The 14,473-nt window shown below is 35.3% G+C and overlaps 1 protein-coding gene across 5 annotated transcripts in view; it reads left to right on the forward strand.

The window, feature by feature from the left end:
- Window positions 1-14,473, forward strand: part of ogdha (oxoglutarate dehydrogenase a) — an 81,474-nt gene that overhangs the window by 32,424 nt on the left and 34,577 nt on the right. For all 5 annotated transcript variants that reach the window (XM_081349451.1, XM_081349447.1, XM_081349449.1 and 2 more), the window contains 2 exons: window positions 3,263-3,378; window positions 4,037-4,191. In XM_081349451.1, the coding sequence (XP_081205577.1) occupies window positions 3,263-3,378; window positions 4,037-4,191 (271 nt within the window). The remainder of the gene's footprint in view (window positions 1-3,262; window positions 3,379-4,036; window positions 4,192-14,473) is intronic.

Here is a 14,473-nt window from a genome sequence, read left to right on the forward strand (position 1 = left end):
GACCAGGACTTTCTTATAAGTTTTGTGAGATCCACCCTCAAAGGTTTATGAGACGGCACGTAGGATTTAAATCAAACTTCGCTTATCAATAAATACATGCATATACACCTATAAATTACTCGCATATACAGTACCAGTCAAAAGTTTGGAAACATTACTATTTTTAATGTTTTTGAAAGAAGTCTCTTATGCTCATCAAGCCTGCAGTTAAAAACACACACACAAAAAAAAAAAAACAGTAATATTATGAAATATTTTTACAATTTAAAATAATGGTTCTCTTTTTTAATATATTTTAAAATGTAATTTATTTTTGTGATGCAAAGCTGAATTTTCATCAGCAAGTACTCCAGTCTATGATCCTTCAGAAATCATTCTAATATGATGATTTGATACTCAGTTATTATCAATGATGGAAACAGTTGTGCTGTTTAATATATTCTTTTGGAATACTTTTTTCAGGATTCATTGAGTAAAACGTTAACAGCATTTATTCATAAAAACAGCATTTATTCAAAATAAAAACATTTCTAACAATATAAATTGTTACCATCACCTTTTATCAATTTAACGCATCCTTGTTGAATTAACTAATTTCTTAAAAAAAAAATAGTTATTGTTCCCAAACTTTTGAACGGTAGTGTATATTGTTACAAAAGATTTCTATTCTAAATAAATACAGTTCTTTTTAACTTTTTATTCATCAAATAATCCTGAAAAAAGTATCTCAGGTTATAAAAAAAATATTAAGCAGCACAACTGTTTCCAACATTGATCATAAATCAGCATATTAGAATGATTTCTGAAGGATCATAAGACACCGAAGACTGGAGTACTTGCTGATGAAAATTCAGCTTAGCATCACAAAAATAAATTACATTTTAAAGTATATTAAAAAAGAGAACCATTATTTTAAATTGTAATAATATTTCATAATATTATGAATTAGCGGCGCTGTCAAGCGCAGCTTCACCACACAGATTTAACTCCGCACAGCTAAATAAAACAGGCTGGTGGCAGACTAATATAATAATTAATATCTCTGATGTAAAGATTTATGTGAAACGCGTAAAGTTGCACTGAAGAAAGCCCAATAGGACCTGCCCTGTACAGTTTAAGAATCTGTAGCCATAGTAGAGGACTATTATTTTGTTGAACAGACCCAAGCGACAACTGATGACGTCACATGCTCAGACTTGCTTGACCAATCGGCGGAAGGGGGCGTGTCAGGCTGCCCACATGTGGAAAACGAATTTTGAAGTCATTTATTCATTTTTTGCCTGTGAACTAAAAAAACGAAAAATCAAGCTTTTTTTTTTTTTAAACGAAAAAACAAATAAAAGGGCCGTTTTCTCTTTATGCTTATTTCATTTCAAATTGGAAAACAAACTATCAAAATGACACAAATTACTTTTACACTGCCTTCCGGTTACACTGAAATGCCTTCCGGTTACACTGAAATGCCTTCCGGTTACACCTTCCGGTTACACTGAAATGCCTTCCGTTTGCACTGAAAAGTTCACGCACATCCACATATGAAATCACTCGTATATACATATATACACAACTAAAGCACACATCCACGTTTGATTTTGTATGTATGCGCGAGTGTTTTATGGATGTGTATGCGCGCATCGAGTGTATATGTATGTGCGAGTGTTTATAGGTGTATATGCATGGAAGTTTATATGTATGTGCGAGTGTTTATAGGTGTATATGCATGTAAGTTTATATGTATGTGCGAGTGTTTATAGGTGTGTCTGCGTGCAGCGAGTGTATATGTATGTGCGAGTGTTTATAGGTGTATATGCATGGAAGTTTATATGTATGTGCGAGTGTTTATAGGTGTATATGCATGAAAGTTTATATGTATATGCAAGTGTTTATAGGTGTATATGCATGGAAGTTTATGTGCGAGTGTTTATAGGTGTATATGCATGGAAGTTTATATGTATGTGCGAGTGTTTATAGGTGTATATGCATGGAAGTTTATATGTATGTGCGAGTGTTTATAGGTGTATGCGTGCGTCAAGTTTATATGTATATGCAAGTTATTCACAAGTGTATATGCATTCATTACTAACATAATATGTATTGGTATGGATTTCATATTAGTGTGCACATGTATTTCATATATGTATTTTGAACATCCAATAGTATACATGTATATGCGAGTAATTTATAGGTGTATATTCACGTGTGTTATGTATGTATTGATAAGCGAAGTTTGATTTAAATCCTACGTGGCGCCTCATAAAGGTTTATTAAAACTTGTGCTGTAAATAATATATAGTAATACATAGTAAGCTAATTTTTAAAAGATCATCCCTGTGTAAGGATTTTTAATCATTCAATTCTTACTGTAAATGTAACACAGTAATACAGTAGTTGATGTGTATTAATTCTAGATATATTAGAACTGCACATTTTGCTGTAAGTATATACTTAAGTGTAATGTATACAATAAAACTGTAGGCTATATGAAATAGTAGTTTTTGACTTTACATTAAAAACATGAGCAGCTGAATAAATAAATAATATAAGATAATACTATATCATTACACTACTAAATGAGATCTTTACTGTTAAATTAATTAATTGCAGTTTACAATCCAAAGATGTACGGTTGCTTGTTTGCATATTAAATTTTGGATGCATTTAAAGCAATGATACAATTAACACCAATATTATATTGACAGTGATAATGATGTTAACCCATTTTTTTCTTCTTCTTTTTTTAACCCCCAAATTCTCCATCTCTCTACTTATCAATTTTTAAACCACCTTTCTTTTCTCTCTAAATCTTGTTCTTTCTCCTTTTTCAACCATTAACTAACCACTTCATACTTGGTTCTTTTTTATGTTGTCCGCTCTGCTGCTGCTGCTGTTGTTATTATTAATAACATGCATCATGCTAATGGCTGGTGCTTTTTGTTGTGTTTTCTTAAAACTCCAATCCACCATGTTTCTGATTATGCACGGAATCACTGTCATCCTCATGTTAACTCCATCCCACACTAACTCAATGGTTTTTTTTTTTCTCTCCCTGTCTGTCTTTTCTTTCTATCATTTATCTCCTCATTCCCTCTCTTTACATATGGACTTCTCTTCCTTTCGCTTTGCTTTATTTTCCTTTATCCCTTCTTTACGCTCATTGGCATCCATGATGGCTCTTCTCTTTTCTGTTGACCCTGCCCCCCTCCCTTTCCACCTTTCCCTTCTCTCTGGGTTGGGTTGGACGTGTTGTGTGTTTGGCTGACAGGTTTCTATGGGCTGGAAGAGTCTGATCTAGATAAAGTATTCCGCTTGCCCACCACCACCTTTATTGGGGGCAATGAGAGCGCTCTGCCCCTCAGGGAGATCATCCGCCGCTTGGAGGTGAGTGAGGACCACAAGGAAGCTAAAACAGCTAAAAAGATGATTTCTTATTTTAATTCACCCCCTCAAAAACTTGTTTTTAATCTTTGAAGAACCACACTTTCTTGAAAAACAATTTCATTCATTCATTTATTTATTTATTTATTTATTTATTTTAATTCTATTCCAGTAAATCACAAACAACTAGAAAAGTCATGGGGCCTTTGAATGGTTTTTTTATTTTTTATTTTATGTGATGTCTATCCAAATCACAAGCTTTATATTAAATATTAAATAGTTTTTCTACACAAAAACAACACTCTTGTACAAGTTATGCTTACAAATATAATGACTGATTGATTGTTTAAACGTCAATGTAAAATATCAAACCATGTGTACTCAAATGCTACTTTTTAGTCAGTTTTAGTCAGTTCTCAAGTTCACACAGGAGTCCTTCATGGGAAACCACAGGTGTAGTTCATCACATTAATTATGAACATGATCCACTAACATTTGACAACCTGGAAGTGTCACAGGGCATTATTATTTGAAGAGTTGTATAATTTGAAACATGACAAACTTCTTTTTGTGAAATGGTTGGGTGCTGTAGTACTGTGTAGTATTTTCTTACAGTTTGGAATAAAACAATTACTTGTTGCTGAAATGTTGTTTTTCTCAGATGGCATATTGCCAACACATAGGGGTTGAGTTCATGTTCATCAATGACCTGGACCAGTGTCAGTGGATCAGACAGAAGTTTGAGAGGCCTGGGGTCATGCAGTTCAGCCTTGAGGAGAAGCGGACACTGTTGGCTCGCATGGTTCGCTCCACCAGGTACACACACACTCATAAAGGCCAAATGTAAGGGTACACATTATAAGAATACATGCATTAAATGTTTGCTCAGAATGTTTGCATCAGTCTGAACAGACACAGACGTAATTATTAAATAAAATGGTTAACGCACCGAATCTTCGCACCAAACGTTTGACTGGTGTGTCACGTGAACCACCGCAGTGTGCACACAGTCTGCTCCGGTTCAGAGACACAATAGCACAGAGAATATCATATGTGCGAGTCAGTACATACCAGAAAACATATCGGAATCATTTGAATTCGACACAGAATGCTATTGTCACGAACTGCTCCGAGACACGAAGGTTGAGATGAGATCCAAATGCAGCTTTAATTAAGGGGCAGTCCAGACACGCAACCCAATAAACAGGCAATAGGTCAAAACACAGGTAGGCCGTCCATACAAGACTTCACAGTTGCTGAGTCCCGATTCGCATACTATCCGTCCTAAATAGTATGCGAAACTAGAATTAGTACGTCCCAAATCGTAGCATGTTGAAATGAGTATTCCAAAGATACCCGGATGGTCTACTATTTCCGGTTAGAATTTGAAGTGCAGATCAATGCACACTCTAACGGCTAATATTGCCCACAACCCATTGCGTGCGGGAGGGAGGAGCTTTGCGGTGATGATGGTGATGTAAACCTGGCAGTCGGATGCAGCAACGGAGATGCGCCCTCAGTTTTTAAGTGTAAGAATTCAAATGTTTAACCCTAATTAAAGTTATATTTTATTGTCTCGTAATATTAATGGGTTTATGTTGTGCCAAAAAAGTACCGTGTTTATCTTGTAGGGTCCGATGAAGAGACCGAGCGCCTCATTGCAGGCTACAAAACAATAAATAAAAAGGCTCTAGTACAGTGTCATGCAAGTGTCTTTTTTTATGTATTTCTTTTGATGTTTCTGTCTGACTTATTTGTAGTAATACTGTGGCTGTACATATGTTAACTTTATCAGTCCAACCAAAGAAACATGGTTACTACACTTTTACTATAGTAAAAGCATGGTTCATTTTCATCGGGGTATTTTTAAGTATTATACATAAGTATAAGATTAAGTATAAAATACGTTAAACAATAGTTACACTATAAACTTTAAATATTTTAACTCAGAAAATAAGTAGCGCTAGCTTTCGTTACACACATTTGCACATGAACGTCAGAACCAGCCGCCTCACTAACGACCTGCGTTTGGTTGATCTACGACGACGCCCTGCTTCACTCCTCAATTTGGTAAACACATTGTATTGTGGAAAAAAAGATGGGAATAGTAAATAAAATTATATTGGATAGCCTATATAAGAATGGATGAAATGTTAAATGTTTTGTTAACAGTCGCGGTGTGCGTAACTAGGCAACCACGTTCAAGTTCACGTTGCATGACGTCATCGAAGTATGTCCCAGAACGTGCATACTCTTTTGCTACACACTCAAAAGTATGTACTTTTTCATCACAAAAAAAGTACATACTTTTAGGTCGTAGTATAAGTAGGCGAATTGGGACTCAGCCAGTGAGTGAATGAGTGAACATGGAATAAATAGGCTGAAACTAACAAGGTAATGAGATACAGGTGAATGCAATCAGTGATGATGAGTCCGGGCAGTGAGTTCTGGGAAATGTAGTTTGTGAGAGTGACAATAGTCTGGTGTGGAGTGCCCTCTGGTGGCTCTCAAGGGCACTCCAGCTGGTGACCGTTACAGCTATGTTTTAAAGCATTATGGAGAAGATGAGGAGGAGAAACGGTTAGAGATTAGGAGGAAACTGCGACTTTACCGAGCTCAACGGCTCTGGCCAAGCTGTGATATCAAACAGCTCCTCCCCTTTTTAAAAATAGCCAATAGCATTAAGTTTATATGTCCCGCTCTGTCTTCCTGTTTCAGTGCAAATTGTCAACACATTGAATAATGCTGCATGTTTCAAGGCACTTCAGTGGGCCTAAATCTTCAATGACAAAATATAGCTGCGAGCAGCGATTACGGGCCCAAGCCGGTGGCACCGCAACCCCGGTGCCTTTAGTTACCTAAAGGCACCGGGGTGGCGGTACCACCGGCTTGGGCCCTCCATCGCTGCTCGCAGCTATATTTATATATATATATATATATATATATAAATATAGCTGCGAGCAGCGATGGAGGGCCCAAGCCGGTGGTACCGCCACCCCGGTGCCTTTAGGTAACTAAAGGCACCGGGGTTGCGGTGCCACCGGCTTGGGCCCGTAATCGCTGCTCGCAGCTATATTTATATATATATATATATATATATATATATATATATATATATATATATATATATATATATATATATATATATATATATATATATATATATATATAAACAATAATATATATATATAAATATATATATAAACAATAATATATATATATATATATATATACACACACATATATATGTATGTGTGTGTATGTATGTATGTATGTATGTATATATATATATATATACATACATACATACATACATACATACATACATACATACATACATACATACATACATACATACATACATACATACATACATACACACACATACATATATATGTATATATATATATATATATATATATATATTATTGTTTAAAAGTTTAGGGTCAGTAAGATTTTCAATGTTTTTAGGAGAAGTCTCTTCTGCTCACCAAGGCTGCATTTATTGATTAAAAATACAAACAAAAACAGTAATATTGTGAAATATTATTCCAATTTAAAACAGCTGTTTTCAATTTTTAAATATTTTACATAGTAATTCATTTCTGTGATCAAAGTTGAGTTTTCAGCATCATTACTCCAGTCTTCAGTGTCACATGATCCTTCAGAAATCATACTAATATGATGATTGATGCTCAATAAATATTCATTATTATTTTCAATGTTGAAAACAGTTGTGTACAGATTTTTTTTTTCAAAATGCTTTGATGAATGTAAAGTTCAAAAGAACAGCATATATTTCAAATATATATATTTTTAACATTATAAATGTCTTTACTGTAACTGTTGATCAGTTTAACTCATCCTTCATAAATAAAAGTACTGATTTATTTTATTTATTTCCCCCAAAAATAAAATTTCAATTATTACTAACCCAAAACTTTTGAGCGGTAGTGTTTAACGTTACAAAAGCTTTAGATTTCAGATAAATGCTGTTCTTTTGAACTTTCTATTCATCAAAGACTGTACACAACTGTTTTCGACATTTAAAATAATAATGAATGTTTCTTGAGTATCAATCATCATATTAGAATAATTTCTGAAGGATCATGTGACAGTGACGACTGGAGTAATGATGCTGAAAACTCAGCTTTGATCACAGGAATAAATAACAGTTTAAAATATATTAAAATAGAAAGCAGCTGTTTTAAATTGGAATAAAATTTTTACAATATTACTGTTTTTGTTTGTATTTTTAATCAAATAAATGCAGCCTTGGTGAGCAGAAGAAACTTCTCTGTTATGTGCGCGCCACAGACTGCACGCACGTCCGCTTAGAGTTCCGCCTTTTGCCTTCCGTCAATATTACGTTATTAGAAAAATATTTTTTTAGAGAATCGATTTTTTGACATTTGTGAATCGATTCAGAATCGTCCACGTCCGCATCGCGATGCATCTAAGAATAATTTTTTTCTCCCACCCCTAGATTTCATACAACAGGTTAATAAACAGTTACAATTAAGTCACTTACATTTTAGATGCAATGTTGACTGTTTTTGTTCTGTTTCAGCAGCGAAAATAGTTAAACAAAGATCACGGCAGAACCATCACGCATCACGTGTTTTCTCATAACTGAACGATTCAGCATTTTTAACGAATCGGTTGACTCAAAGATTGAATGATCAATCCATAAACATCTGTCTTAATCATGATCGACTCATTCGAACGAATCGTTTGAACGAATGAATCAATGACTCGCTTATTAAGATGGATGCCTGGCGACACCTAATGGCGGTTTAGTGTTGTTTATTCTTTCCCACATGTGTGTGATTTGTGTGTGCAACATTATCATTATTTTTCTTTCACTATTATATTAGCGATTTAAAAGCACCCACTCGAGTCACACGTCGATTAACCGGTGGGAAAATATCCTCAGACACATACCTAATAAATGTATATTTAAATACAATATTGGCCTACCTGGTAAAAAGTTTTATATACTATTTTGATGTCCTTTTGGACACAAGAGGGCAGTATAGCCCTATGTTTGCTTTTTTGTTGAACCAAATAGTACTAAATAGCCTGTTTTAACTTTTTCATTCTTCTTGAATTGCAAAAACAGAATAAAATGGGTTTAGTTGTGATATTTGCATTCTTTTATATAGAAATAAATGGTATATAATTACATTTTTAGAAGATTTTTAGTGTTTCCTTTTTGGACATTACTTTAATCCCTCGCCATAGCAAAACCGTTTGAGATATTTATTATCCATTCACAATTTAGTATATTTAATGTAGTTTCATCATGTTGAAAAAGTTTGGTACAAATAAAATAAATAGTTTAAGAGGAGTGGCTAAAAATTCAGAGGCTGATTTTGCAAAAAAATTCACATTCAGACCAAAATATCTGACTTCCTGATGGCCAGAGCTATTGAATGTAAATTAGAAAGTTGTCCGGCTTGATGAGAACAATATACAAACTGTTTTTTCTTTACTGTAGTTAAAACTAACCCCCCCACTTTTGTCAAAAGCATGTTGAAAGTGACACACTTCCTGCTGCCAGTTGGTGGCGCTATAACTTTGACTCACAATAGCTACATCCATCTGATCGGCCTCTTACCACGAACACACTGCTGAAGTTTCATCAAGATCAGTTAATGTATGCAGAAGTTATTCCACTTCCGTGTTTCTCTTTTCTCGCCATAAATTCGATTCCTCGCCACAGCCAAACCGTTCGAGATATCAAAAATCCTTCCGCAATTTAGCATCCTCAATGTCTTGACTACATCCACACCGAGTTTGAAGGGGGCACGGTGAATTTTCTAGGAGGAGTATTTCACATTCCACAGCAAGCGTTTTCCAAACAACCCATAATTGCCGACTTCCTGTTGGGCAGGCGTAAAACTTGACCGGGATAAAGTTGTTCGGCCCGATGAGATCTATATGTGTACCGAGTTTCATATTAATTCATGCGAGCGTGTTTGATATATGGATCAAGTTTTAGAACCCCGTTCAAGGGGGCGCTGTTGAGCCCCCCAGCCACGCCCGGGTACCAGCCTCAGCCCGGCCCTGATGGCCGTGGGTTCTGACCTGTGTGCAAAGTTTCAAGAGTTTTTGAGCACGTTAAGGACCCCAAAAGCCCCTGAAACCTTGATTAACAATATAAAAGCAATAGTCAAATCCCCCCTCCCCTCACACACACAGAGACACAGAGAGAGGGAGAGAAAATTCTTCAGAAAATCCACATTCAAACCAAAATATCTCTCTTCCTGTTGGTCGGAGATCGTTAATGTAAATTAGAAAGTTGTCCGGCTTGATGAGAACAATACACATACCAAGTTTTGTTGCTGTTGATAAAACTAACACCCCCACTTATGACTAAAGGTGGCGCTACTGAGCCCCTCACCACGCCCGTTTCTGAAACTTTGCACATGTCTACGGGCTAATAAATGTGATGTGTCTGTCGAGTTTCATCCAATTTCAAGTATGTTAAGAGTCTCAAAAGCATAAAAAAAGAATATTAAAGTTTGATGCGTTGCCACGGCAACAGTATCTAAGATATCAATAATCCTTTCACAGGTTTACATCTGCCGTGTGTCTACATTGTACACATAAAGTTTGAAGCAAATCTGGTAAAAATAAGACAGTGATTTCAAAGCATTTTAATAGTGATGTACTTCCTGCTGCCTGTTGGTGGCGCTATAACTTTGACTCACAATAGTCACATCTGTGCGATCGGCCTCTTACAACGAACACACTGCTGAAGTTTCATCAAGATCAGTTAATGTATGCAGAAGTTATAACACACTTCCTGTTTCATTTTTTCGCCATAAATTCGTTTCCTCGCCACGGCCAAACCGTTCGAGATATCAAAAATCCGTCCGCAATTTAGCATCCTCAATGTCTTGACTTCATGCACACCGAGTTTGGAGGCGAATCGATGAATTCCCTAGGAGGAGTACATTAAATTCCACAGCATGCGTTTCCAAACAACCCTAAATAGCCGACTTCCTGTTGGGCTGGCGTAAAACTTAGAGCACGAAAGTTGTACGGCCCGATAAGATCTATATGTGTACCGAGTTTCATATTATTACATGCAAGCGTGTCTGATTTATGGACAAGTGTTCGGATCCCGTTCCAGGGGGCGCTGTCGAGCCCCCCTGCCACGCCCGGGTACCAGCTTCAGTCCGGCCCTGATGGCCGCGGGTTCTGACCTGTGTGCAAAATTTCAAGAGTTTTCGAGCATGTTAAGGGCCCCAAAAGTGGCCGAAAGGTTGACAAAATAATAATAATAATAATAAATATATGTATGTATATATATATATATATATATATATATATATATATATATATATATATATATATATATATATATATATATATAAATATAGCTGCGAGCAGCGATTACGGGCCCAAGCCGGTGGCACCGCAACCCCGGTGCCTTTAGTTACCTAAAGGCACCGGGGTGGCGGTACCGCCGGCTTTGGCCCTCCATCGCTGCTCGCAGCTATATTTATATATATATATATATGTATATATATATATATATATATATATACATACATATATATATATATATATATACATACATATATATATATATATATATATATATATATATATATATATATATATATATATATATATATATATATATATATATATATATATATATATATATACATATATATATATATATATACATACACACACACACACACACACACACACACACACACACACACACACACACATATATATATGTATATATATATTATTGTTCAAAAGTTTGGGGTCAGTAAGATTTTTAATGTTTTTAGGAGAAGTCTCTTCTGCTCACCAAGGCTGCATTTATTGATTAAAAATACAAACAAAAACAGTAATATTGTGAAATATTATTCCAATTTAAAACAGCTGTTTTCAATTTTTAAATATTTTACATAGTAATTCATTTCTGTGATCAAAGTTGAGTTTTCAGCATCATTACTCCAGTCTTCAGTGTCACATGATCCTTCAGAAATCATACTAATATGATGATTGATGCTCAATAAATATTCATTATTGTTTTCAATGTTGAAAACAGTTGTGTACAGATTTTTTTTTTTCAAAATGCTTTGATGAATGTAAAGTTCAAAAGAACAGCATATATTTCAAATATATATATTTTTAACATTATAAATGTCTTTACTGTAACTGTTGATCAGTTTAACTCATCCTTCATAAATAAAAGTACTGATTTATTTTATTTATTTCCCCAAAAAATAAAATTATTACTAACCCAAAACTTTTGAGCGGTAGTGTTTAACGTTACAAAAGCTTTAGATTTCAGATAAATGCTGTTCTTTTGAACTTTCTATTCATCAAAGACTGTACACAACTGTTTTCGACATTTAAAATAATAATGAATGTTTCTTGAGTATCAATCATCATATTAGAATAATTTCTGAAGGATCATGTGACAGTGACGACTGGAGTAATGATGCTGAAAACTCAGCTTTGATCACAGGAATAAATAACAGTTTAAAATATATTAAAATAGAAAGCAGCTGTTTTAAATTGGAATAATATTTTACAATATTACTGTTTTTGTTTGTATTTTTAATCAAATAAATGCAGCCTTGGTGAGCAGAAGAAACTTCTCTGTTATGTGCGCGCCACAGACTGCACGCACGTCCGCTTAGAGTTCCGCCTTTTGCCTTCCGTCAATATTACGTTATTAGAAAAATATTTTTTTAGAGAATCGATTTTTTGACATTTGTGAATCGATTCAGAATCGTCCACGTCCGCATCGCGATGCATCTAAGAATAATTTTTTTCTCCCACCCCTAGATTTCATACAAATAAACAGTTACAATTAAGTCACTTACATTTTAGATGCAATGTTGACTGTTTTTGTTCTGTTTCAGCAGCGAAAATAGTTAAACAAAGATCACGGCAGAACCATCACTTATCACGTGTTTTCTCATAACTGAACGATTCAGCATTTTTAACGAATCGGTTGACTCAAAGATTGAATGATCAATCCATAAACATCTGTCTTAATCATGATCGACTCATTCGAACGAATCGTTTGAACGAATGAATCAATGACTCGCTTATTAAGATGGATGCCTGGCGACACCTAATGGCGGTTTAGTGTTGTTTATTCTTTCCCACATGTGTGTGATTTGTGTGTGCAACATTATCATTATTTTTCTTTCACTATTATATTAGCGATTTAAAAGCACCCACTCGTGTCACACGTCGATTAACCGGTGGGAAAATATCCTCAGACACATACCTAATAAATGTATATTTAAATACAATATTGGCCTACCTGGTTAAAAGTTTTATATACTATTTTGATGTCCTTTTGGACACAAGAGGGCAGTATAGCCCTATATGTTTGCTTTTTTGTTGAACCAAATAGCACTAAATAGCCTGTTTTAACTTTTTCATTCTTCTTGAATTGCAAAAACAGAATAAAATGGGTTTAGTTGTGATATTTGTATTCTTTTATATAGAAATAAATGGTATATAATTACATTTTTAGAAGATTTTTAGTGTTTCCTTTTTGGACATTATTTAATCCCTCGCCATAGCAAAACCGTTTAAGATATTTATTATCCATTCACAATTTAGCATATTTAATGTAGTTTCATCATGTTGAAAAAGTTTGGTACGAATAAAATAAATAGTTTAAGAGGAGTGGCTAAAAATTCAGAGGCTGATTTAGCAAAAAAAAATCACATTCAGACCAAAATATCTGACTTCCTGATGGCCAGAGCTATTGAATGTAAATTAGAAAGTTGTCCAGCTTGATAAGAACAATATACAAACTATTTTTTCTTTACTGTAGTTAAAACTAACCCCCCCACTTTTGTCAAAAGCATGTTGAAAGTGACACACTTCCTGCTGCCAGTTGGTGGCGCTATAACTTTGACTCACAATAGCTACATCGATCTGATCGGCCTCTTACCACGAACACACTGCTGAAGTTTCATCAAGATCAGTTAATGTATGCAGAAGTTATTCCACTTCGTGTTTCTCTTTTCTCGCCATAAATTCGATTCCTCGCCACAGCCAAACCGTTCGAGATATCAAAAATCCGTTCGCAATTTAGCATCCTCAATGTCTTGACTTCATGCTGACTGAGTTTGGAGGTGATTGAATGAATTCTCTAGGAGGAGTACATCACATTCCACAGCAAGCGTTTTCCAAACAACCCATAATAGCCGACTTCCTGTTGGGCTGGCGTGAAACTTGACAGAGGGAAAGTTGTTCGGCCCCATGAAATCTATATGTGTACCGAGTTTCATATTAATTCATGCAAGCGTGTTTGATATATGGACCAAGTTTTCAGACCCTGTTCAAGAGGGCGCTGTTGAGCCCCCCTGCCACGCCCGTTTCTGAAACTTTTCACATGTCTACTGGCTAATAAGTGTTATGTGTCTGTCGAGCTTCATCCAATTTCAAGCATGTTAAAAGTCTCAAACGCATCCGAAAAGAATATTAAAATTTGATGCGTTGCCACGGCAACAGTATCTAAGATATCAATAATCCTTTCACAGGTCTACATCTGCCGTGTGTTTACATTATACACATAAAGTTTGAAGCAAATCGGGTAAAATTAAGAGGGTGACTTCAAAGCATTTTGAAAGTGACACACTTCCTGCTGCCAGTTGGTGGCGCTATAACTTTGACTCACAATAGTCACATCCTTGTGATCGGCCTCTTACAACAAACACACTGCGAAAGTTTCATCAAGATCAGTTAATGTATGCAGAAGTTATAACACACTTCCTGTGTCCCATTATTCGCCATAAATTCGTTTCCTCGCCACAGCCAAACCGTTCGAGATATCAAAAATCCGTCCGCAATTTAGCATCCTCAATGTCTTGACTTCATGCACACCGAGTTTGGTTGTGATTGGACGAATATTCTAGGAGGAGTATTTCAAATTCCAGAGGATGCGTTTTTCAAACAACCCATAATAGTTGACTTCCTGTTGGGCTGGTGTAAAACTTAGAGCACGAAAGTTGTTCGGCCCGATGAGATCTATATGTGTACTGAGTTTCATATTATTATATGCAAGCGTGTTTGATTTATAGACCAAGTT

The sequence above is a fragment of the Scardinius erythrophthalmus genome (genome assembly GCF_964197995.2).
Source record: "Scardinius erythrophthalmus genome assembly, chromosome: 20".
Lineage (NCBI taxonomy): Eukaryota > Metazoa > Chordata > Actinopteri > Cypriniformes > Leuciscidae > Scardinius > Scardinius erythrophthalmus.